This window comes from Magallana gigas, chromosome 7 (genome assembly GCF_963853765.1).
Source record: "Magallana gigas chromosome 7, xbMagGiga1.1, whole genome shotgun sequence".
Lineage (NCBI taxonomy): Eukaryota > Metazoa > Mollusca > Bivalvia > Ostreida > Ostreidae > Magallana > Magallana gigas.
Window position 1 is genome coordinate 39946998 of NC_088859.1, and position 27990 is coordinate 39974987.

Consider the following 27990-nt stretch of genomic DNA (forward strand, 5'->3'; position numbering starts at 1 on the left):
ATAATAAATACAAAAAAACTTACTGTTATGTTTCGAATAGGCTCGACAATTTTAATTTCAGATGTTAAATTCGAGGAATCGATGGGAGAAACTAATATGACTACTAATCTATAAATTGCCTCGTGAAAATACCGTTTATTAAATGAAAGTCCGTGATTTATGAAATTTGAATCTGAAGATAGTACTTTTCCGGAAGTACTGTTGCCGTCTCCAAAGTCAATAATATAGTCTATCATTCCTTGGGGCTGCCGACTTCCAGAAGTTAACTTTAATTCAATACTCGCATCTTCATAAATCGTTCCTGGATTAGCGTATATACGAAAACCTTCGATTTTGTAGTAATTATATACCGTTACCGAATCCACGGAGTACGATACTGAATTACTAACATTTACTAAGATCTGAAGTGTTCCAGGCTCATCATATGGTCGAATGTCCGAATACACTCGGAACCCTTTTCCTGAATGAGGTATTGTAAATTTGTTTTGACCATTTACAAACCATTTTGATTCTACATTAAAACCATCGTTAATTGTTAAATTTATAACAATATTGTATCCCACTATGTAATTTTCAGGGAAGCACAAGACCTAAAAAATAAGCAAGGTGATTTAACATATAATGTATGACACTAAGAGGATCAAGGATCTATCTTTGAAACTATTGGGATCTAGTAATTCAAAGGGAATATAACAACACTGCCATACAATAAACTCATCTAAGGATAAAAAGGAACTCTAAATATGAATAAAATAATTTTGATAATTTAACTACGTGACTGTTTAAAGAAAATTTATAATTATTTGGAAAAATATCTGATACAAAAACAATAACCCAAATAAAAACTAAACAAATTGACTTTATCCATTATGATCTAGGGAAAAACGAATTTTAAGAATACAGTCACTATAGAATGTAAAAAATTTCATTTTATGAAACTAGACAAATATTAAAATGTAAGAAATCACATCTATGAAAATGTTTTAGAAATACGAGGGTTGGAAACAAAAAACTGTATTTGAAACACTCAATGATAATGTTTAGAAGAAATAAAAATAAGTTTACTTCGTTATACTTATTGCATGAAGAATTTTTAGTAAAATATCATTCACATAAATTCACATTACTAATCAATTCTTCTTTCCTTTTAATTGTCTTCATTAAACATTATTAACATTATTCATTTGATTATTTTATCTATTATTCTCAAACCAACGTGTTTATAGAAGAAAAAAAATAATTTCAAAGATAAAATGTACAAGTTCTTACCGAAATATTATGAATTGGCTCGATGATGTCTATTGTTTTAGTAAAAACGTTCTGGTCAACAGGAGATGTAATATTAACAACTACATCGTAATGTCCCTCGACGGAATAATGGTGAACAAATAGATAACCAGGATCCAAGAATGAAGCGTTATCTGCATCGATACTAAGGAAAGTATTATTCCCATCACCATACTGCACAGATACAGAAATGGGCCCTTGTGGACTGTTTGCTGCGCTTTCTCTCACCAAGTAAATACTAGCATTTTTATATATAGTTGATGGATGGACTTGAAGAGAAAATCCATTGATAGCATAGTAGATAAGGAATACCAATGAACTCGAAGCCTCTGATACACCGTTAAAGGCTAGAGCAGTCATATTGACTTCACCTGTTAGGGTTGGGTTGAAATCGATAGTAACTGTTCTTATTCCCTTCCCCGAATGAAACGTTTGTTTAATTATGTTTCCGTTTGTAAGCCATTTTATGTTTACGTTGTATCCGTTTGTTATGTTGACAGTAACATGAACAGGTGCTCCATATGTCTGATATTGGTCGCAAAATATCTAAATGAAAACAGATAAATATCATAAATAATGTATATTACTTATATTTTCCAGACTTTGATCTGATAAACAGTAAGTTTATTTATTTCTGCATGTTCGTTTGCCTTACCTGAATGTTATTTATTGGTTCCATGACTTGGACTAGAGTTGTTAACGTTTTAACATCAACGGGTGACGTCAACTGTACTTTGACAGAGTAATTGCCTTCACTACTGAATGAACGTTTAAATTGTATACCAGAAGTTCGCAAAGTTTCGTTTTCTGAAGAAATCTGTGTCACTAACTCAGGCATAGAATCATTAAAATTTACAACTACTTCTAACGTTCCCTGTGGTAAATTTGATGCACTTGCTAACATTAAGGTAATAAAAGCATCTGAATTTAATATAGTTTCATCTCCACTGAGTGTAAAACCATTGATTGCATGAAGATTTGTGAATGTGAAATTGTAATACGCTTCAGACACAGGATTAGATGCATTAACAGACGTAAACACGGTTCCAACTTCATTCACCAAATGGTTTATAACGTACATTCCATGAGTCTCATAACTGGTATTAAATTTGAATACATTGTTGATATACGCCAAAAGTTGTATTTTCGAACCTGTAGGTAGTGTGACATTAAAGTCAACTGGGCTTCCAAATTTCTGGAAGGGTGAACACTCGACCTATTGTAGATTAGAGCGAAATTATGTTACAAGTTCTTCAAAATATATATGCAATATATAATATAATATATACATGTATAAAACTTCACATAAAACATCATTTCAACTTACTTGGACTGTTGATATTGGATCATAAACAATGATGGTACTATAATAAATTTTGGAGTCTATTGGCGATGTAATTTTCAAAGTAATCTGGTGTGACCCAAGTGAGGTAAAACGATGAAAAAAGTTTAGTCCGGTCTGAAGATTCGATTGTGAAGAGGATACATTTTGAGTATCTGAAGTTCCATCGCCGTACAAAACTAGCAATGAGAGTTGTCCCTGTGGTAAATTGGCCCCCAATGCTATTTTTACTGTTATCACTGAATCAGAAGTCAGGGTACTTGGAGTCCCGCTGACTGAGAAACCATTGATTTGGTAGAAGTTGTTCACAACTTTCGTGGCATTCGCACTCGATACCGAATTAGAGACGTTGACAGATATCGTGACTTGGCCAATAGGATTTAACGACAAAGATGTTTGAATTTGTCTTTCTCCATTACCATTGTTGGAACCTGTAGTTGTGCTTTGTCCATTAATATACCACGCCAGGTTAATGTTGGAGCCTGATTGCAACTGAAGTGTTACATTTGTTGGGATGCCTACCGTTTGGAAGTTGTCGCAACTTATCTACAATAGAAGATTTTACCGAATAACGCAAAAAGGGTCAAAATACCTAACAGGCATGTTATTTCCTAATGTATTGTTATTTATTTCAAATATCTGTACAAACCTGTAAAGATGATATTTTTTCCTCATAAGACACCGTGGTAGTGACAGTTTGTGTGTCTGAAGGGTTGGATGAGAGGGTAAATCTACAGGTGTGGTCTCCAAACCCGTGTACGTTAAACGTCGCAGACGGTATGGTAAAACTAATGGTTTGTCCCGTGTCATCAATTACAGCTGTCGAATTATCAATCATCACAGACCGTATCAGTGCTTGGAAGGTTACGACAATGGCATTTGAAGATGAATTTCTCGGTTGATCAAACTCGTACTTAAATTGGAAAGAAATGTGACCCCCTGGGACGAGCGTATAGGAAGATGTTGTTGTGACCAGCGAAAACGACATTAATTCCAGTGCTCCAACTGTAGACATAAACTAAGAAATGTTACATATGTCTAATAGATAAATTATAATCATTAAATGATTTTCCATTTAAGCAAAAAAAAATAAATTATAATATAAATGATAAAAATGGCAATGTATAGTTTAAAAAATAATTACGATTGTACATGTATAATTCCAAACAAAGAGATTGTAGTGGCAAAATGTTACATAGTATATGACTTTAAAATGGTTTGGTTTCTAATAAAGTTATTTACACTTCCGTTTAAATGTTACATGAAATCGTGATTGGTGTTGATTTCAGTTTATTCATCATTATAATTATGTAAAATACTAGTTAGATGATACCCCCGCGCAAGCGCGGGAATTAACACTTTACACATTATTATAATATAATGCTTAATATGTTGAACCATATTTTGTTTTTCATTTTTGTATACACTTTGTCCAAATTTTTCCTTATCTTAATCCTTTAAAACTGAAATTTAAAAAAATACATTGGTGGATATTTAGAGGAGCGGACAGGGATGAAAAATCTAAACTGAAATGGATAATATACACATGTACATGTACGTGGCCTTAATCCGGTTTGTTGCAGCTTTTTTTATTCTACATGTATTTATTTCAAACCAGTGAATAAGTATTTAGTGAATCTCTTTCTAAATTTGGTTCTTTAGGTCAATTTTCAATATAATTTCTATAACCGTCGCAAATAAGAATTTCAGATTTAAAAAAAAAAAAAACAATCTGGAGGGGAGGCATCCGCATTAAACTTTTCCGTTTTATGCATATATCATTTATCCATACAGTATAGCAATTGCAACTTCCCGAGAAGTTGCGATTGACAGTATATAGACGTAGAATACATTTATCTGTTCATTAATGTTTAAGGTGTACAACCAATCTTTCGTGGTATGTAAATGTATGAATTCAAATTAAAACACGCCAGGTTTTCCATTATTATTCATTTGCATGCATATTTTAATCCAAAGTTGTCAGATTCAAAGTAGCTGGTCAAAGCCGATGGTTAATTTGCCCTACACTTTCTGCCATGATGTCAATTGGTCAACCCGTTTCTAGGCACCCTGTTCTGGAAAGTTCTTTCTATTATTACTAAAATCGTATTAATTGTTCCATTTTACTGATTTACTTTTTGTATTAATCGAAGTCCGATCCAATGTATCTGCCCGCATGGATGATAAACTCGTCCTACTCTTTTCGTTAATTAGTCAATCCGCGTTCTTGGTTACCCCGTTCTGGAAAGTTCTATCCCATTCTCACCAGAGGTCGTGCTTTGCAAGCGAATGAATATCAAAACTAAAACCGCCTACTAAAGAAACGAAACAAGTTGCTGTCCTTTAAAAAAGGACTGCAATACGTGGACCATATGCATGTGTTTCCAACGAAAACATGAAAGTCTTAAGATTATCTGAGATTCCTCCGACTCTAGCCGCCTACTTTTAACCACTGAATTTGTACGTTGTATTATATATGTATAGCCCTGACTTTTCATCTCAGAGTTTAGGTTCATACATGTACCTCTAAAATAATTATGATCTTTATTAATGAAGACTGCATGTATAGTATCAGGCATTCGGCGAATTCTACTATCTGCGCAAACATTACGCTTTGTACTACTTTGTTAACTATGCAGTGACAGCTTTGCCCTTACCAAAATGAATTGTTTGCGGCAAATTTGCAGGAAACTTGCCGCAAATTTTCGGCAAACTGATTAGTTTACCAGAAAACTTTAGAACTTGTTTGCCGATCTTTGCCAGTAGTAGCGAACTTCTGGTAAACCTCTTATATTTTGCCAGAAGTTTACCAGACACCCGATTATGTATGCAGCTTCTTCGCCAGTAGTGACAAACTTTTGGCAAACTCCTAAAAATTTGCCAGAAGTTTACTACAAACATTTCTTCTTTTTTCTCTTTTTTTTTTACTTCCTGAGCTTGCCAAAGCTTTACCAGAAATAAGACTTATACAATTTCATACACATTCAGCACAACTTTAACAGTTTAAGACTGTCAATTTATATAATGAATTGCTTTTATAATTTTGTACATTTGTATAGAGAAAAAATTAATTTAATTAATATTTTCGGATTTAAGTTTTATTCTAAGATAGTGTCGATAAAAATCTTTATTATTACGAAAATAAGATCAACTTTAATCGCATGATGCATCATAATGACCCCCCCCCCCCCCCCCCCCCCGACCCCCACGTATTACGTGAACACCAACCTGTCTGTTCTTTTGTTATGCTATATTCTTTTTTCCTACGTTCAAATATCAGTCAACTTGGATTTGAGTATCTAAACCGCTTGATGTTGAAACATGTAGATTGAAGAATTTTCCGTACCGTTTTGCTGTTCAGTGTTTGTTTCTACTTTTACTTTTGTTTCAATGTTAGCTACGCGCGCGCTGATTGGTCGATCAATAGCTAGCCGCCAATTTTCACATTCGATGCTGCCATGTTGTCTGCCATCACCGAGATGGTAAAATGAATGAAAATAAGGGAATAAGGCTGTGCACAAGGTAAAAGAAACATTGTCAGTGTTTACTTTTGGAAAATCCACGGCTAAACAGAGGACAAATATAAGTGAATGAATCGAGTCTCAACACCCAAGGCCACTGCATGCACCATCTGCATGATCATGAGCACGGTTTTGAAAAAGTAAGTGAAGTAATGAAAATATATTAGTTGAATGGCAGTTTAAACAGTTATTGGAATATAAAACTAAAGACTGTGATCTTTTATAATGAGTTTAACAATATAAGGCCGTCCCTATGACGATGCGGGGTGTCGAATCAAGCAAAACGCTCGTTATTGACATCGTTGTGATGCATGAACAAATAATTTAAATTTGAAATTTATTTAAACAACGCCAAATTTAGGAAATTATCATTACATAGTGTATAATTAGTACATTTTATATGATTTACGTTTTTATTACTTAAATAAAAGAATTCATGTTCTACTCACATAGTCAGAGTTATAGTAGGCCTAGTGCAAATTTGTAGATCTATATAGATTTATAATAGATTGAGTAAGTATATGATAGGCTAACTTGTTTTTCTTAGACACTGCTTTAAATTTAAAAACAATTGTGCTTATATGAAATCCATTTATCTTCCCAATAGGTGTCTGCCCTGGTGACTGGGTTACACAGACCTAAAGAAAACCATGCATGAACAACTTACTCACTGATTTTATGATCAAATGATGCAACCAAAAAAGAGTGAAGACAGAATTTGTGTAAGACTTACGTGGAAAAGCATATATAAACAACAGTGATGAAGTCTGACAATTCCATTTTGGGCATTATTGCGATATTCAGCTATTTGTGTGAAATTAAATCGGAGAGCACGTACAGCAGACTGTCATAAAAAAGACATCGAGAATGCCTTAAAGAATCCGTGATTAATTGTAACATGACCAGTGACCGTGCAGAGCTTAATTGTGAACTATATAGTTAGAACTTCGCTCATTGCGAACTTTTGTACAAGTCCATCTGTGCATGCATGTTGTGATCAAACTGCATTCAGGTTTATCGATATGCAGCAACAAATCATCACCTATCGGTTGAGTACTATTTGTCAAATTTTATTATGGTTTGTTCATCATTTTTGTGTTTATTTTTAAAATTTATAAAATGTGTAAAATTTAAAGTTAATTACTTGTGTCCTTTATCTCTAATTTTGCTGCAACTGTTTAAGTTAAACATCTTTGTTAATTACCAGTAGAAGTTAATTGTTAATTGATTGAAAAGCATAGTACATGTATTAGTAACTCATAATTAAATGATTATTAGTGTTTATTAATTGTTTTTCTTGTTGTAATGTTGTAATATCTTAAAGTTGCTATGTTTATCTGTAAGCTTGCGGCAAATTTGCCGCAAACAGTTTGCCAGAAGCTAATTTGCATACGAATTCTGAACTTGCTGCAAATTTGCCGCAAACAGTTTGCCAGAAGCTAATTTGCATACGAATTCTGAACTTGCGGCAAATTTGCCGCAAAAAGTTTCCCAGAAGCTAATTTGCATACGAATTCTGAACTTGCCGCAACTTTGCTGCAAACAGTTTGCCAGAAGCTAATTTGCATACGAATTCTGAACCTGCCGCAAATTTGCGGCAACTGTTTGTCGCAAATTTGCGACAAACTCTCTGCAAATTTGCGGCAACTGTTTGCCAGAGGCCTTATATTTTGGTAAGGGTGAGTAAATAAATTTCATATTTTAATGTAATTTTCTTGAGATTTTAACTTTTATACAGTGACAGAATTATTCAGTCATCTATTATATACAGTCACATAATGATTCAATCATACTTAAATGCTTAAAAATTCTTAATCGGGAAGTTTTCGGAAAACAACAAAACATTGCAAATTATGCTATTTGATGCCTGTTGTAGTTTTGGCATAACATTAACTTATTTCATAATACTGACAGTTCATATCATATGCCGATCATTTCTTTAAAAGGAATTCTTTGTTTCTGCACTGTTTGCTGACAACTTTACAATTACAGCGCCTTTGAACTTATGTGTGCATATAGCATGGAATCCTGATCCCGATTCATGTGCTAGCCTGGTTCCCTAAGCAACCCATTACGCACAGGAACCAGACTAGCTCATGCGCAGACTGAATTTTCCCCATAGCATCCGGTTTAACCTCGCTTATATATCTCAGAGCCCACGCAATGACTTATTTCATTTATTCAACATTTCTCAAATCTTAACTTTTTCATATTCTCTAAATAGACTCACAGTAATTATATTCACTCTATACGTAATCATTCAAAAATATTTCATTGCAAGTATATATTTTGATCGAGACTATCCCCGACTTGGATCCGCCAAAGCGTGTCCACCACCTTACTCTCATTTTTGCTATTTCGGGCTTGTTTATCGAAAATGAAAGTAGGTTTTTGTTTAATTTCACAATAATAACTTATCAGATAAAATTCAATTATACCTTACGGACTTCATCTCACATGTGTTGAAATACCAATTAAAGGTGTAAGCAAGTACTCTGGTGCAGGCATTTTGTAGTTTATTTACAAAATGCCTTAAATTATGAGCGTAGATAATTGAAACCATTAACTATTCATTTGGCCAAACAATATTTATATTTATTCTTTTCAGTAAGGTTGAAAATGTTCAAGCATTGACGTACGTTACAATACCACTTACTCTCTTGCAAAGTTATTTTAAGTTTAATATTAATATGACAACTAGAACCACTGTTTAATTAATAAAACTGTTTACTATACTCTGAAGTAACAAATATTCAAACCACACGTTATGTTTCATTGTCGGTAACCTAATAGAAAAGAGGAAATTAGTGAACAGATTAAATTACTAGAAGCTGTTATGACTCCACTACGAACCTTATTTGCAGTGACTTTACATGTCAATGAATAAACCATGAGATTTATGTCGTGCAGTGAAATTAAATCTCCCTTGTTACGTGATATTTTTTTAAAGCTTATTACTCATGATAAGCAGGCAATTAAACAGCAACTCGTTAGATTTTGTGTTGAATTGCGTATCGTTTTTACACTACAAAATTCACTCTTGCGACACTTAAAGTGCACAATGAAATATTACGATATTGATTTCAAATATTCGAAATGTTTTGTCGTGATCAATTAAAATGGATACATCGTACAGTACTGGTACATGTTTTTTCGTTCAGATATTGTTTTTAAATTTTACAATTTTGTGGTCTTGATTTCTGGTTACCACACTGTAGTTTTCCGAATCTTTTCATTCTCTAAACCACTATCTTATTTTATCTAACGCTTAAAAGTGTATAAATTTATCCAAAAGTCACAAAATCGCATCAATCCTAGGGACTTTCTATATATTTTTGTCAAAATAATCATTACTGTTCTAAAACATGCAATTTTTTTTAACATAATAATGAAATTCATATAAATAAGTATCGACCAAATTCAGAAAGATAGTTCATGATATCCATTCTCAGAACGAAAATCGATATCCTCTCTGACATTGGTGATTGTGGATGTACATGTACAAAAACTGAAACATATAACTGTTTTTTTAAAAACTGACAAAATAAAAGTGTGCGTACTTTGGACTTATTCTCAATAGGTCTAATACTTAATAAATATTATATAAGACTTTTTTATCTGATGAACACTTCCACTAAAAATAGCCTTTTTGTAAAGTCATGTTCAAATACAACAACGGAATACTGGGGTTCACTTTTATTGAAAAAGGTTATACATCTAAAGGGAAGAGGTCCTATACATGTAATTCTTTATGAGGCTGCGTTGTTTATAATTCTGTTTATGTTTTCCAGTCGAGTTTGTCTATCAATTCAAAAAATTATAATCGATAAAAATATTAATAATTAAGTATAATTGCAACTAATGGATATTTGTAATAAATTAAAAGCACCATTTATTTTGTTATTGATTTAATAACTGAAAAAAAAAATGAATTCCTACCAAATATGTTTTTTTTCTTTAAGTATATGTCAATAAATATGATGGCAATAATCCGAAAGCTATCAGATAATTGACTGTCCGGGGCGTATAGAATAAGAAACTATTTCAAAGTAACTCAATATAGTTTTTATAAACATATTATATAAATTACTCAGCACATGGTTCACCAACGTTACGAGATCAAAACAGCCAATCAGAGTAAAGATGACAGCTACTTCAAACACATCACTTATCTTGTATGGCTACCTTCGTTTTGGACATTTCAGACATGAGTAATTATATCATGTTTTATTCAACCCCAAAGAAATTGCATTTTCAGCATTCAGGGCTTCACGTTTCAAGGCACCGTGCATTGAAATGTTTAAATGTTTTCTCTGTTACAAGTGTTAACTGTGTATGCAATGTCTGTTCGTAATGTTTAGCATTGATCATGTGTATAGCTGAGTAATTTCAAAAGACAAATAAACAATTTGAACTATTTCATATTTTGTTTTATAAACTGTACAATATTTAACAAAACGGCAATTGTTGGCTTATAATTTACTTTAAATATTTTGTATTTCAATTACTTCTGAACATGTTAACCATTGTTCTGTTTTATTTATATTATTTATCTAGCACTATCCAAAACGTAACAGATGAGGCTGAAATAGATAAGTTTGGATATGAACATAGTGAAAAAAGCGCACGTATCAGAACAAATAGTCCTATTCATATAATAAGGGTGTTTTGTCTTTGTTCGTTTTTGCACACTTTATGTCATTTAATAAACATGTGCAAAAGTGAGTAAGGTTTAAAATCCCCACTACCATTTTTAGCCAAACAATTGTAAAAGATAATCTTATTTTTAGACTGTCTGATTGGAGTCTCCTTTTTTGACATAATCTTAATAAACAAAACGATGTATTGTATAAATCAGCGTAGTTTTCTCTACGTGTTGGGATCAACAAAGTTCAATTTTCATGTATATTCTATGCATTTTCCCACAATTAATGTCGATGAAATTGAATAAAAACCACCAGTATTTGTGTCTTGCTTTCTCTTCTGCTGTGTTTCTGTAAACCAGTGTAAACCATATTAATCTGCGGCTGTCTAGCTTGTCTACTCCAGTCGTTCAATTAGTGAAAACTTAATGGGCAGCTGCAGATAATTTGCAGGTACAAGACGATACATATTAAATGAAATACGATTTTTCAATACATACAATAAGAGAGCAGCAGAAAAATAGTTCAAAAATCATTATAATTTTAATAATAATTCATGATGACGGTTTTTTTTCACTTACTAAATCAATAACAAATAATTAAGTTGTCATGCATCGTTTGAAAAAAGAAGCATGTAAAGTTTGTTTTTGTTTGTTTGTTTTTGTTTTGTTTTGGGTTTTTTTTTTTTGCTACAAACCATTTTTAATGTATAATTGTTTGTATTTAATATATCTGAGGTAAAACTTTTTACAAATCCATGAACAAAACCTAGTTCATTTATTGACATCATTTAACGCATACACTAATCGGATACTTTTAACACCATATCTAACATAGCTTTACCGTGGTTAACGAATTATCTTTTTATAGTAATTCTTCATTGTATCTGAAGGTTAGACATGCAAACGTACAAAGTTTTGTTTTGTTTTGGGGTTTTTTTTTAAATTTAAAAACAAGTAATTATTTAAGAGAGCATTAGTGTAAAGCATTTTAACACATAAACTTTCGATGATCATCTAACTTCTTATCCTGTCCCTCATGATTCGTTTTTATTTTTTCGAATTTACCATTGTTTCATCAAATATTCTAATCAATACGTTAAAGCCTCTGCGGCTGAAACTGTACTAGAACAGAGACGATTTTAAAGATAAAAAAAAACCAAACAAACAATTTTATCACTTGAGAGAAAAACGTTATGAACGAAATGGAGAATGCGAAATATGACCAGGTTAATTGAAACTTTTTAAGGGACTAAAGCAAGAGCGACCAACATTGTTTAGAATGTTTTATGGGGACTTCTTTGGGAAATAAGGTTCGACTGACATATTGATCACAAAAAGGTTATGACAGAATTTAATGGGACACAATTTTTGTAGAGCCATCGGAAAACCACTATGATTACATGTATGTCTCTGTTGTGAATCTACGGACAGCCTTCAACGCAGCACCCCGGAGATACTCATGCAGCTACATTCGGAAAATAATTTGATAAAAGCCGACGAAATCTATCAGGCGAGATCACTCGAAGTCTCTAGATAAATATGGGACAAATACAAATGCGTGCTCTCGAACCTCTGACTTTTCTCGGAGATACACCATAACTTAAAGCTGAACACCGCTCGTAAATAAGCACTGTCCGCCATATTTCTCTTTCAGCACCGCTCTTCCTACACCCCTATATAAGCCATAGACCTCTTAACAGTTCAAAGTATATCGCTGTAGAGGTCTCACCTGTGTGGACGTACATCTTGCTTCGCCATGTTACTCGGTCGCGATGAAATTGTCAAGTTTTACGCACTTTTTTCAAACCAGGAGAGTACTAACATCAAATGAACTGGTCATTGCATTATTTACAGACATAATGTGCACATAAATAACAATTAAATGCATAAAAATCCAAAGACAACGAAAGGAACACTACACGTCGGCCACGAGTTTCAGATGTGCAATCGGGTGTAACGAAATCGAAGGGTTTATATACCAGGTACCTGTGTGCGGTTCCTATTTACGAGCGGTGTTCAGCTTTAAGACTATTAAAATGTTTGGTGCGCCCTAACAGGCATTATAGTTTCTTGATTTACCCGAACATGACTTATAAGGACTGTGTACTCTAACCGATTCTAGTTGCAAATTGATTGTCGTGGTTTTTTTTTAATTTTAACTACAAATAAAAAATGGAAAAGTTTGAAAGTAAAACAATCTGTTTGAGGTCTGAACTCGTGCGCCTAAAGTTCGTTAAATATTTACATCTACTGAGTATGATTCCCTCTATTTCTTATCGAAACTTACAGTTAATGCATAGCTCTATAGAACAGTTGTAGAAACTGAGAGGACTGAAACCTACATGCCCCGTTTATCGAATTGTCGAACCAAAGCGACCAAAGAAAAATCAAAGACTGCGCAAAATAATCATGATGGTGTCCTGTAAAAGACGATTAAGATGCTTCTTTTAGCCAACGTACTAATGTATTTTAACAGTAATTTAGTGGATTTTACTTACTTTTTATAATGAATGTATAAATTTGTTAAAAGAAAGATGTAAATATTAGCAATAAAATGCTTTCTTTAATGATTCAGGCGGGTCATGAAGGTAATTACGATCATCGCAGAAAAAATTTACATAAGCCGCTTTAGCGTTACGTTTACGTACTCTACGATCAATTCATTCATTTGTTGAAAGACATATGTAAATATAAACTATTAAATATTTTCTTTGATGATTCTTGTGGATAATACAAATAGTGTTCATTGCAGAAAAAATTTACATAACCCGCGTTAGTGTTTTTTCTGGAATGTCGCTACCCTCATGTCCCGCATGAATCACCAAAGAAAGCGTGCTAGAATTTTACTGTTAAACCTATTATAAACTAGATCATTGTAGAAAAAATTATCTTTACTCGAATAAATATTTCATCATTTTTGACATACAAACATCATCCTAATTAGACTTTTAAACCTGCTGCAACACAGACAAACTTTCTTTGTAGCAGCGTTGATTATATATCAGTTGATTGTCATTAAATGTGAAAAAACTGCAACACAGAACATTCCCAGATCAATTCATGGAAGAGAATGTCGGATTCAAGACTAAAAAATATAGTTTAAACCTTGTGTAAGCAAAGGGTAAATTGTAAATGGGATCTTGAATTCATATTTTTGTGACGAAAATTTTCACAAAGGGATAACATAAAAAGGATAAAACAATGGAATATGGACAGTACACTCTTTGGAAAACAAAAATATGATATTGAAAAATCATTAAGTCAATTAATATACTAAATTGACCAAAACTGCAACATATAAACATAATCAGAAATAGAATAAATAGGTGTAATTATGGAGGAGAGTACGCACTTTTGTATCACAGAACTTGTGAATATCGATGCATTTGTAAAAATTACATTATAAACAACTACCATATTCATACTCATATAACGAACAATATAATTTTAGGTGTGTGCCTTAATTAGTAATGAAATAAAAGTCAAGATATGATCAGTTGTTTCTGTTGTCAATTCGTCGTTCATAGAAACGTACATTTTGTTTTGCATTAATTTTCTTTTGAATGAAAATATCTTAAACTGTTCGATTAAAAAAAAAACAACTTACCGTTAGAAAGATACAAATGGCATGATAGAAATATAACCACAGAAAGGAAAAATTTCTTCGCTCCCATATTTCCTCTCTATTCCTTTCTACCACAAAACGCGACTGACGAGTTCCATTGTATAATCAATTTTAAACATTTTCAACTTTAAAATTGTCCTACGTAAGGAACGAAACAACAAGGCTGGCAACAGCCCATCTAATTTGCTTCAACCAACGACTGCAGAGCTTTAAATGCGGATCAATTGATGTATAACGGGTACTGTACTCACAAGCAGGAGGCACTTTAATACGGAATAGATGACTTGCGACTTTAATAGGGAATAGATGACTTGCGGTACCCTGCGAATTTAAACGTACGCAGTGATAAACTAGCAAAGTCGCTTCCTTATCCTACATCAACGCTGAACACCGGATGATTTTACAATTATCTTGAATTATTCTGTCGAGTTGAAAATTGATTTTTCATAATTATTCTACTTCATCACAAAGTAGAAAATGATAACTTGGAATAGAGTCTCTATCAAAGGTGTGGGTTCTTCTATTCGAACTTGTATGAAACCAGTAGTGATGCGAAAAGATAAAACCACAGCGCCATATAGTCTTTTAGTGGCAGAAAATCAAATCAAATCAACATGAAAATGCTCTCCTCATTGCATTCTCGTTCTGGGTGTATAGTTGTTGGTTGCCATGAAGCTCAAATTGTTCATTTATCACTCCTATTAATATTTTTAACACTATGAATATTTCGAATGAAAAATTAAACAGGCGTTATACCTAAATCCGCAATATAATGATTTACACGTACATTTCTTAACAGTTATAAACTAAAATAGAACCCCGAATCTACTCTACAAAGTTTTTTTTAGGTAATTTGTGTTCTCCTTTTGAGGAAAGATTTTATTTCAAAATAAAATAGGGTCGCACAGCAGGCATGGCCTTTTTTTTTAGGAAAAAAGTATGGAAGACTAGAAAAGGGTTAAAAAAAAAAATAAGATCGACTTTGATATTTTAGCTGTTGTCCTAATGTCATAAGAAGTCTTTTTATAACCATGATTTTTATTCAAAAAACTTTATGAAATAAACTTATCCTAAAACTATAATTTGCGCTGAAAAGGAACTACCGTTCTCCGACCTCATGCTATGTACATGACTAGCTTGTAGTGACATAATATATAAATAGTGCCTGTTTGGGAGGGTAACAGTTGAAATTGACACCTTTTAGAGAAATTACTACTGCTTTTACATAGAAATGACGTGAATTTTACGTCGAACCGTACGCGCATAATTTAAGCGCATGTAACAATTCGTTGTGTTACCTGTTGTCAAGTGTGTTGCTAACGCTTAGGGTAATAGAACGGATTATCAACTGTGTCTAAACCAATCAAATTTCAGTTTTTAACATGAAAGTATAATAATCATATATAACGTACAATAAGGTCTTTTTTAAAGATACCAGTAATTTTTTCATAATGTTTTATTGCAAAAACTAAAAGGGAAAAATTTGCACCAGAACATCATTTTTTGTTTTGCCTCGGACTAGAATGTCGCGACGTCATTGGATGAAACGCGTCACGTGGCTGCCTTACAAATTTCTTTAAAAGGCAAGCGTCAAAATTTATAGGGCAACATGGCGGACGTAACGTTATTTGAACTGATTTTCTACACAAACGTTTGTTTACATATCAAACTTTAGGTCCTCGACAAAACAAAACACTTATTAGGTTTGTTACTGACTGTTTAAAGAAATTTGTGGGATCGGTAAAGTCCATAGAAGTCTCGGCTTCGCCTCGCCTTCTATGGACTTTACCGACCCCACAAATTTCTTTAAACAGTCAGTAACAAACCTAATAAGTAAAAGTGTCATGTTCAGTATTCTGACACTGACATTTCATATTTTGAACTCAAAATTAGTAAAAGGCACATTTAGATTAAATAATGTTATGATATAGCATTCCGTTACAAACGTAACCAGTTTCCAAGGTCGATCTGAAGACGAATGTCTTCAGAGCTTTGTTTTCTTTTTGACCTCAAAAACAAACGGGAGATTCTTTTGATAAAGGGGGTTGTGATATTATATTTCATCATAGAAAAATGAACACTAAAATTACTAGTACCATTTTGAAAATCATGTATACAATGTATGAATTTCTAATGATCTTGGACTTTTCGACCTCAAAATATATATAGTCTTCTTATGCCATAAGAAGTTATATTTTAAAAAATCCATTGTAAAAGCTCAGAACCTTTGAGATACCAATCGGAAGTTTATTCTCAGTCAGAATTTAATAGTAAATCGCATTGATATTTGATTTTTTTTACCTCAAAGTGAATGAGGGTCTTTTTAATAAAATTAGGACTTGTGATATAAAATATTATTGCAATAGCTCAAGGTTTTTTTCAGAAATCATCAACAAATGAATGACAGAAAAGGGCATTGGCGAAAAGGCAAAACGACACTGAAAAAAACCCCAGGATAAAACTCTGCCATTTTGTCAACTGAAAGTACAGAATGACAGAGCTTTCCATTCCTTTACCTGTCAAACCTTTTTTAGTTAACATTTTGTTTGATCGAAGGACACGGTGTCTTCTTGTGAAATCTCGATAGTGTCCGGTATCATTCCTTCGATTCTGAAAGGCTTTAAGGTAGGACTGACTAAAAGGCTGGGCGCAAGGCGATGGTTTTCAATTTTTTGACTTCGGACTAAAATACACTTATTTTTGTTGCGGGTTCAAATATTCGGGAAAACTGAAAGATGGATTTTATTTTTTTTGGAATTCTTTATAGAAATAAGCCTTGTCTTTCCCATAACACTGCTTATATCCCTCTCCATAGGGTTTCAGCGTGGATAAATCTTGCCTGATGTTTTTTAAATCATTTTTCAGAGTTTAAAAAGGTCGAAATAAACACCGACCAAAAACAGCAGACTTTATTTTTTCTATAAGTTTTATATTAAGTTAAACGTTAAATTAAGATAAGAGTATATCAAAGATTATATGAGGAATCTTTTTTTTTTTTTTTTTTTTTTTTACAAAACCTTATTGATTTTTGCATGTAAATTCATGCCAGACGCATTGCTTTAGTCCTTTGTTCACACTGCATTGATGTTTGCTTTACTGTTTATAATGTCTCTTCCGAACAACAGGGGCAAGCGTCGGTGATAAAAACTGACGCTAATTTTTTTTCATTTAAATCAAATTCTATGACGCAATGATGGTGAATTCAATATAAATCATAAGTGTTCAATTAACGATAGAAGTTTTTATTCAAAATATCTATATAAAGTGGCAAATGTCAACAAAAATACAAACCTTTGAAGCAATCGAACTACAATTTACTCTTTTTTGAGGAACTTGGAGTAAGCTTTGTCTAAAAGGTGTCCATTTCCTGTTAAATAGTGTCCAGTACATCGAACACTGAAGTTCCATTGTTATCTCATAGATTGACGTAAATTTATAATTACAGACTTCCAGGGCATTCTTTTCAACAGCAAATTGAGGTTTCAGACATATTCGTTTAAGTTGCACTCTTTTATGGACTCCAATTGATTTTACCTAAACTTTACTGTATAGTATATTTACTATGAGATAATGGATGATGTACCACACAGGATACATGTGTATAGCAAACTTATTTTTTAACAGAAGTCCATATCGCTCACCTGAGCAAAAATTAACATAATAAAATCAGTTTTATGGAATCATAAACAGAATATCTGAAAAATGTCGTATAATAGATCCTGTATAAAAATCAAAGGCCGGTGTAATGAAGAATAATGACCCCCGTAGAATAATGACCGGGGGTCATTTTCTACGTAGAAAAATGACCCCCCGGTCATTATTCTACGCAGAAAAATGACCCCCGGTCATTATTCTACGCTAGGCTATCGCGCTTACTATGAATGTTTATAAATATAATTTAATGTGTACATGTAACATATATATGTTTAACAGTGCTGGCTATGCCTTATCATTACACAAATTTAATGTCCGCCATAATGTGTACATATGCACTTCCAGACTCCTGTCACTTACCAGCCGTCTCTTTACCGTGGACCAAACACAGTAACAATGTAATTTCATTATGCGACACTCCTTGCTCATGCATGGATCTAGAGGGGAATAAGGGGTCCGCCCCCCCCCCCCCCCCCAATCAATACAATAATATAAAATTAAAACTGCATCCTATCATAATTACAATACATATCATATAATACCATAAAATACCGTAAAATATTGTGAGATATGATATTGTAACGTATGATATGACATTGTATTGTGTTATACATCATTGTATTTGATCAAACAATACAATATCGTAAAACATAATACAATATAGTATTATATGAAACAATATCAAACTGCAATAATACATCATAACATTGAAACATATGATATTATACTGTATAATTAAGCATTGCATCATTATTGTTTGAAAGATGTGGTCTCATAACTGCAACGCTGTGTGCATACAAATTTTATAACGCGCGCTAGCGCGTTATGAAAATTTGTTTGCACTCATTGTTGCAGTTATGAGACCACATCTTTCAAAAAATAATGATTCAATGCTTATATTTACGTTTTTTAAACATGTATTTCCTTCCCGCAAATATGAGTTTTTTAAAAAGGCTCTGTCTTATTCAACAAGTAATGCGAAATTAACAGAATGGCCCTTGGAACAGCCACAATATGCTGACAAAAATAGTACGCAACGTTTAAAATTCTAATAACACAATTTTATTTTTCTTTCTGTAATTTAATGAATTTACTCTTGGTATACTAAGAAATAAATCAATTCAATTCATTTAATTGTCAAAATATATTTACATCAATGAGATATTTATCAGCGTAAGTATAATATCAGGTCGTTATCCGGTTTGAAGTTGCGAGAAGAGTCAGTTCTTGTTCTTCGAGAAATACGGAAGAAATAGTGAATGTATTCATTCGCACCAGATTTGGTGATTAAGTCTTCTGTGTTGTGTGTAAATATCACTAAAATTAACCAATGCAATTTAATAGAGGGAAAGAAAGTGAATGTAAACATTATAGTTTGATATTGTATTGTATGATACTGTATCATATTTGATACATAATATGATATTGTACTGTATGATACAATACAATTTGATAAACATTGTATCATATCAAATGAAACAATTTCATGGGATAAAGTAAAATATTATATAATACAATCATACTATACACATTGTATCATATGATACAATAATATATATTAAAATCATAAAATACAATTTCATGTGATATGATAATATATCATATAAACCAATATCATTAGTATGATACGATATTTTATAATATTACAATATCATAGGGATCATGTTACATCATTTAACAACAACTACATCTATCTATCAAGCAGGTTTGAGTGATGTAGGATATTTCTTTAGCATCCTTGATAATGGAGATCAGGCTCTGCATCTGAAGCAACCTCTGCGTTTCATTTATGATATAGTTAAATCAACTATGCAAGCTATCTATCTAGCTATAAAACGTGTGACCTGTTCCCAAAAACTAAACCTGATCAAGAATCATAAACCTATGGCTCTGATTCAGCATTCAAGCCTATCAGGTGCATCAGTATCATAAGACTATATCAATGCAAGATTGGTGAAGTTAGGACCAGTAATAACTAAGATATCGTCATCAGAGGGCACCTGTGTCAAAAACTTTAACCAGCTCTTAATATCTTAACCTCCTCCAGCATCCGAAACCTGTGGCTCAGATTCAGCATTTAAGCCTGTCAGGTGCATCACTATAATACATGTAAGACGCACCAAGATATTATCATTAGAGGGCACCTGCAACAAAAACCTTTACCTCCTCCTGCATCCGAAACCTATAGCTCAGATTCAGCACTCAAGCCTGTCTGGTGTATCATTATCATAAGACATCCATGCAAGTTTGGTGAAGTACGGACCGCAGTAACTTAGATATTGCTATATAAGGCACCTGCAACAAATACTTTAACCTGCTCCAAAAACCTTAACCTCCTCCAGCATCAGAAAGTTAGGAACCAGATTCAGTAGGTCCAGATGCATCCTCCATGTAACTTTGGTGAAGAGAGGACAAGTAATAGCTTAGATACAGGAGCTGCAACTAAAACTTTAACCAGCTCCGGACGCCGACGCCTGGGGTATAGCATATGCTCCCATTGACTTCGTCTCGGTGAGCTAAAAGGCAAAAGCGCGAAGATTCGAAGGCGAGAGTGCGAAGTTGCAAAGGCGAAGAAGCGGTAGTAGTAACTATCACTTCTTCGCCTTCGCAACTTAGCACTTTCGTCTTCGCGCTTCGCCGTCTCATCTTCTGTATTCTTCATATTGTTCATGAATATTATACTTGCATTGATGATTTCCGCAATACAAACTGCTGGGTATACAAGTGCATCACTCAGAATTAATGATGAAACCAAAATTATGAAAAGTTTACTCCACTGTTAGGCATTATAACCAAGCTGAAGTTAGAGCCATTACGCCAGTAGAGGTTAACGGCTAATAAGGAAAATCGTCAAAGTACTGAGAGTACTCGTACAGAAAATATATTTTACTTTATCCTCGGCATACTTTAGTAAGTTTAGTTAATACCACGATGATTAATGCATCAATAGTTTGTATGATCATTGGTAACGTTGGATACAATAAAGATCGTTTGATCAAAATCAAGCGGGATATAAACCCCTAACATTGGTCCTCACCTCTTATCAACGCTTTTAGAAACAATCTTTTCTTATTATAATCGATAAGTGTTTATTATCTATTAAGATTTACTATAGTCAGGTACTCTTCACAAATTTGCTCTTAAAGAATAAAGTCTATCCATGATCACAAATACAACATTACAACAAATGATGTTCATGTATTACGTAGAAGAAAACAAAACTAACGCAGAATGCTTTTTTTTTAAAAATAACTTTCCCCAAGAAATGTAAATAAGAAGTATTCATATTTCTACCTTACCTGCCCCCTTAGTCTTTTTCCATCAAGATATATACATGTATCATTCTTCGATTGACAATTCATTCACCAATGAATATTGCTTATATTATTACAAGAATTATTCTTCCATGATTATTGTTCGTTAATTATCACACAATATCCTCATTGTGTATAATTTTTTTTTCTATATGCGTTATTTCCCGCCGTTTGTCTACAAGAGAAGTAACGTAACTGTTAACAATCAATTTGTGACAATGTAAGAGTTTTTTACGTGTGCTTGCTACGGACAGGAAAAACTTTATACAGCGATTTATTTACAAGATCGGTGTTTATAACTTCAAAATCAGTTGAACAGAGTGAAAAATAAAGTAACTTCAAAGTCATATCTTGGATACAGGGTAACCAATTTCTATTCATGTTTACGGGGGGGGGGGGTCATTTTTTTATGGGGGTCATTTTTCTTCATGTTTAACATGAAGAAAAATAACCCCTGGGTCTTTTTTCTTCAGAAAAATCCAATTATTATTCAGCTAGGGGGTCATTATTCTACGTAGAAAAATGAACCCCGGTCATTATTCTACGGGGGTCATTATACTTCATTACACCGGAACGGCCACAAAGGCGTCGAGCTAACATTTTTTTTTTATAATATAGAATGAATATCAATAATTTGAATTTCTGTACTAATTAATAGTTCACTTAGTCTTGTATATCAAATAATATTAGAATAAAAAAGTAAATGAATTATGTTTTGTGTTGGTTTAAAACAAAAATCGGTATATTTCCTTATAAAATAGGTAGTGATGCGTTTATAATACAATAACTCATCATGGTTTATACAAAATTGAAGAAATTTCAAAGTTCAAAAATAAAAAAATTATTTTCTTTCTGCTTTAAATAGTCTTTAAACAATTTTCACAAGTTCATAATTTGAATATATCAACAGTGTGTTCCTAATAATAATATTAAAACATAACTTTAATTTATTTCAATTCCCGTTTGAAACAAGATTACCTATGGTATGGCTGTTTACAAACAAATCCACAACACGTGCTATCTAAAATGCTCGACCAAACCAACTGCATTATTGCCTGACGTCATGACGTCAGGCATATCTAAGGTTTAAAAGTTGCATTCTCCGAAACAGTGCAGACAATGGGACAAGCAATATCATGATATTTCACAAAAAAGATTAACCGATGCATGTTTAAGATGTCAGCATTTATATTCACAATTAATGAAAATGTTATATGGCATGTAATAACAACAGCAAGCAAGAGTTTTCAAGTAAAAGGGACGTTCACCATGCAGTGCACGTGTGTAATCCTGATTTAAAAATAGATCAGCATTCCACCATATTTGAACGGTGAAAAAGGGGTAGGGAGTCATCGCAACAAGTTGTAACATATTGTCTATTACGGTACAATGTAAGTAATAATTGGTGTAGGATTATAATTATTACAAAAGAGTCATCAGTTTGGATTAAAACAAATATATATTTATACGGCTGGTATGTTTACTGGAGGAACTAAATCGCCAAAGCCGAGTGTGACCCGATTTTCGTTCAGTTGGGCGATTTCATTAATCTTGAAAAGGGGTCATAACTCGCGTGTCTTACTAAATGTACATTACTACATTTAACAATTACTAATCAAGTGTGTTTCTTAATTCGATAGATTTCTTCGAAGACACCCGATCCAAAGTATAATTTAATATATAATCTGACCCCCTCCTCATGGATCTCTGCCAATGGATGAGTTCATTCGTTGTGTGAACGGTAATAGCAGGATTTCGCGCCATAATGTCTCATTCATAGTTTTTGCGCGCTGATTAGTTGACGAGTCCGTTGGGATCATGCGAACACTCCAGAGCACACCATGTGTTTACATCACAGGCACGTAGCTTCGGGGGTTGGGTTGAGGGGGGCTGCTTCCCCCTCCCCACTTTTTTGGCGGCTGGCAATTTTCTGAACTTTATATGATAAATGGAAATATCATGGATTTGCCCCCCCCCCTTCCACTTTTGTAGGAGCACGCAATAAATGAAACTGCAAATAAGGAATTCTAATTAAACTGAAGTTACAGTTAGGGTTTTTTTTCATGAAGAATTCACCCTTTTTTAATTGCTTGTCAAGATGATTTTGATGAAGCTGCCCACACACATTCAAAAACAATACGTGTTTGTATACCCTTTCATATTTCATATGGTTAGAATTTTTTTAAATGCCTTTCAGTTGATTTTGCATCTTAATATAACAAATACAATTTTTTTAAAAACGACTAATTACTTTCCAGCTTTCAAGCTAACATGCACTTACATATTATATGATATGTGCACATTCCTAAAAAAAAATTGAATTAATAAAATAAATGAATTTCAAGTGATATATATGTACATATTCTAGATCGAAGATAAGACTGACATTTCGTCTTAAATTTGCACATTCCGTTTATAAATTTATGATCAGCAGCGAAAATTAAAATTCATTTCTGATAAGATAGCCTAATTGATACATGCATGCTTCCATTGAATAATTTTGTTTAGTCAGGCAAGCTTTTTGGAAAGCTTTTAATTACTTGTCGTGTTTATGTATTGCAACAAAATCACTAGATACACTGTACGTTTATCGCTTACATTTATTTTGGAGACCATGCCCGATAACAAATAAATTTACATATCAAATTTTATTTCAATCGGGAGCGGTCTCCAATTAAAATGTAAGCGATAAACTCAAATAATATTTAGTGATTTACACCTTATTTTATTCATTCGCCATTTCTTGATTAAGCAAATTCATAATTATGCAATGAGTTGTCAATAACCAGGAAGTTGGGTTTTCTGTACACAATTTAGTTGCATAAATGGAAAAAAAATCTTGTAATACGTTTAATACTTTAACAACTGCTTAAGGAACCTTTTTTCTTATGCGCATTTACAAGGCGGTGCAGAGAATGAATTTTTGGACGATTGCCAATCCAGACGATCGCTAGATTAGCTCGACGCATGAAAATTCTTATGTTTATCATTGAGCCATTTTGTAACAGTTTGATAATACAGTCATATCACGTCTTGAACATTGCAACTGTTTACATGTATATATATGGATTTCAAACCTACATCAAACTTTGAACCCCATGTAAGGCCAAAGAATTGTCCTGGGGCTAGAGTCTAAACAATTTAAAGAATCAAAATGTCAAGAACTATATATAATAACAATTGAGTTTTTTTTAATAATTAAAATGTTTTCTTTTGTAAAATTAGAACCCCTCCCCCCGTGGCCAAACTCCACTCCTGAAAATTATAATTTTGACAAATTTTTATCTACAGTATCTGAACGGACTTAAGTTAGATTTCTATGTAAAATTTTGACACCCCATTGTGGCCATATCCTAACCTCATGGATCAATGAATTGAACAAACTTATATTTTCCCTACCCTAGGATGCTTCCAGTCAAGTTATAGCTTTTCATGCTGATCGGTTTCTAAAAATCAAGATTTTAAAAAGATTTTTCTTTATATATTCTGATGTGAAAATTTACCCTCTCCCCCTCGACCTCCACTGTAACCCCACCCTACCCCCGGGGATTATGATTTTATCAAACTTGAATTTACCCAAACCGAGAATGTTTCCACACTAGATTTAGCTGCAGGTCTGTAGCTCCCGGTCTGAAAAAATTCGGATGGACGACCTGGGAGCTACAGTGCCTCCCATAGTAAAAAACTGCAATTTACAGCACACAAAAAATTGCGATAGTTTTGGACGGATTAACCTTATTTGCACACACATTCTGTGAAAACAATTAGTACCATTAAATTCTTCAGACGATTTACTACTGATATTGTTACTTTAATTGCCTCAAACTTTCTTTGAAACATGCTAACCGACCTCGGAAATAAAATATATTAATTCACGTCGAGATCGAGAGTCGCTATTTTTACATGTAAACAAACTGCACCACTTCACTTTACAGGGCTGGTGATCGTGTTTAAAAGAATATCAGAGGCAAGTAAAGTGACGATACCTGTAGTAAATTGTCTGAGAAATTTTTTGGAATCAAATATTTGTACAGAATATGTTCGGAAATGAGATTAATCAGTCCAAAACTAGAGCAATTTTTTGTGCGCTGTAAAATTGCAGTTTTTCACTATGGGAGGCACTGTAGCTCCCAGGTCGTCTATCCGAATTTTTTCAGACCGGGAGCTACAGACCTGCAGCTACACTAGATTTAGCTTTTCTGGCGGATCGGTCTTTGAGAAGATTTTTTAAAATTTATCTCCATATATTCATATGTAGGAATTTGACTCTCATAATGGCAAAATCAAACCGCTAGGATCATGATGTGAACAAACTTGAATCTACCCTATCTAAGGATGCTTCCAAACGAGTTATCGATTTCTGACCGAATATTTCCTTATATTTTCCTATGTAAAAATTTGAACATTTCCCCTTATTCCTATGTAAAAGTTCGAGTCCCCCCCCCCCCCTTGTTGCCGCACCATATCTCTGCGGATCACGATTTGAACAAACTTGCATCTACCCTACTTGGGAATGCTTCCACACAATTTACAACTTTTCTGGCTGATCGGTTTCAGGGAAGATTTTTTATAAAGATTGTTCACTATATATTCATATTTTAAAAATTAAACCCCAGTTGTGGTCCTACCCTACCGTCGGGATCATGGTTTGAACAAACTTAAATTCACATTAGCTATGGAGTTTAAGCTGTCCTGGCCAAATGGTTTTTGAGAAGATTTTTTTAAAATACCAACAAATTTCCAACGATTTTTAATTATCTCCTCATAGAAATACAGCATGGTCCTCCATTTTAACTAATTTGAACCCCCTTTACCTTAAGATCCTTTTGCAAAGTTTGGTTGAAATTTAAAAGTCGAAGGCGAAAGTTGAATTCGAAAATGTAAGAAGTTAACGGACAGATAGACGGAAGGACAAACGGACGGAAGCCGGATAAAAAGTGATCAGAAAAGCTCACTTGAGCCTTCTCAAGTGCATGGTTTTAAAAAAGATGGAAGTCATAGATAAGTCTAGGATGAAACGAACGAATTTAATATTTATCATTGGAGCAGAAGCAAAGAATGATATGTTGTTTTATAAGATCTATGTGAAAATGGAATTAATAAAGTTATAAGTTTAAAAACGACTGGGGTTTTTTCCATGCCTGTAAATTTTTACATTAATGTAGTTGCTTTAAATAATGGCCAATATAATATTTTTTTGAAGATGAGGATGAAATATGAAATTTTTATCGAATCTTTGTCTTATAACAATTTTGAGCAGACAAATGAAATGTTTGTGAATAGCTGCAGATAGACGGTGCTGTCTCAGACAAATAAGCAAAATTGGTTAAATTTTCATGATATTTTTTGCGATATTAGTGAGACTTGATATTGCTAAAATTGAATATCGATAAAATGTTAATTTTGCATCGAGAGAAAAAATAACCCTTGTCAAAATTGTGTCATTATTTACTTACCTGTGATCGCTACATTTAATTAGTATTAAAACGAGTGTTGGTGGACGGATCTTTAAAATTTCAAGCTAAATTGTATTTTTTTTTAATTAAATGACTTAAAAGCAGATAAAACTACTTGCTATCAAATCTTAGATGAATTTCTTAAGGATTTGTCCAACTAAACATTTGTAAATGCCTTGGATTTTAATGTCAATGCAAATTTAAAAAAAAATCAAAAGTTAATTAAGGTACCTCATTACATCATGGCTTATTCTTTTTAAGACACTACGTCACAAGATGGTAATTTTAGTGTTTTGTTAAATAGCTTGACAATGTATCAATCGATATGATTGATTATCATTAAAGCTCAGCGGTTTAAGTATCGGGCTTGTGAACCGCATATCATGGGTTCGATTCCGCCTACGACTTTTGTTCGTATTTACTGAATACTATTTTAAGAAAAACAATTATCAAAAATTGCTTAGTTTGTTTACCTATTCGAGATTCGAAACACGATATTTGAAAAACGAGATTCGAAATTCAAAATATATCTAAATTAACCGTCCGTACATGTTCTAACCTACAAATAATGTCATATTTTTCATAATTCTTTATCAATTTCATAATTGTTAAGTTTGTCGTCTTAGACCTCCATCTTCAATCTTAACAGTGAAGTCCCATTTCTTTATATCTTTTTTCATTAGGGCTGGGACGATACTGTACTGAGCCGATTCGGTACATATCACGATACATGAGATGCGATACGATACATATCACGATACATTGCAATTAAATGAAAACATGAATAAAAGTTTAAAATTTATTCAACCTGCCGATGTATTACCGCATGTCCAAAGTTATTTTGTTATATTCATAATGAGCGTTGCACAATTTACAAATTACTTTAGTCTCGTGTACACTAGTTTTGCATAAACAAGTACTCCAAAAGTTTTCCACACTCCATATTTAGCTTCCTAACAGTTTTGACAACTTTACGAAGTTTTCCGCCATCTTTGTACTTTCATATTAGGCGCGCGGACTAAAAATAGCCGATATATGAAGCTCGGATATTTTTGAAAAATAAAAAAAGTTCAGTAAAGTATCGTTGTATTAATGGTAAATGTATCGATCCAAATATCGTCAAAATAAATACCGCGATGCACCGGT

The 27990-nt window shown here is 33.1% G+C and overlaps 1 protein-coding gene and 1 long non-coding RNA gene across 3 annotated transcripts in view; one reads left to right on the forward strand and one right to left on the reverse strand.

Moving 5' to 3' along the window:
• The window catches only part of LOC105338178 (polycystin-1), a 39371-nt gene extending 24766 nt beyond the window's left edge, over nt 1–14605 (reverse strand). The window contains exons 1-6 of one of the 2 annotated variants that reach the window (XM_034457825.2): nt 14403–14605; nt 3279–3634; nt 2615–3175; nt 1943–2503; nt 1270–1833; nt 24–590 (exon numbers count right to left, since the gene is read on the reverse strand). In XM_034457825.2, coding sequence (XP_034313716.2) covers nt 24–590; nt 1270–1833; nt 1943–2503; nt 2615–3175; nt 3279–3634; nt 14403–14469 — 2676 coding nt within the window. In that variant the 5' untranslated portion in view covers nt 14470–14605. The remainder of the gene's footprint in view (nt 1–23; nt 591–1269; nt 1834–1942; nt 2504–2614; nt 3176–3278; nt 3635–14402) is intronic. The other variant, XM_034457826.2, reaches the window with a different exon arrangement.
• On the forward strand, nt 6175–7432 carry LOC136270354 (uncharacterized). The gene is made up of 2 exons (XR_010708104.1): nt 6175–6290; nt 6758–7432. It is a non-coding gene; the product is annotated as an uncharacterized lncRNA (long non-coding RNA).
• Nucleotides 14606–27990: the final 13385 nt, after the last annotated feature.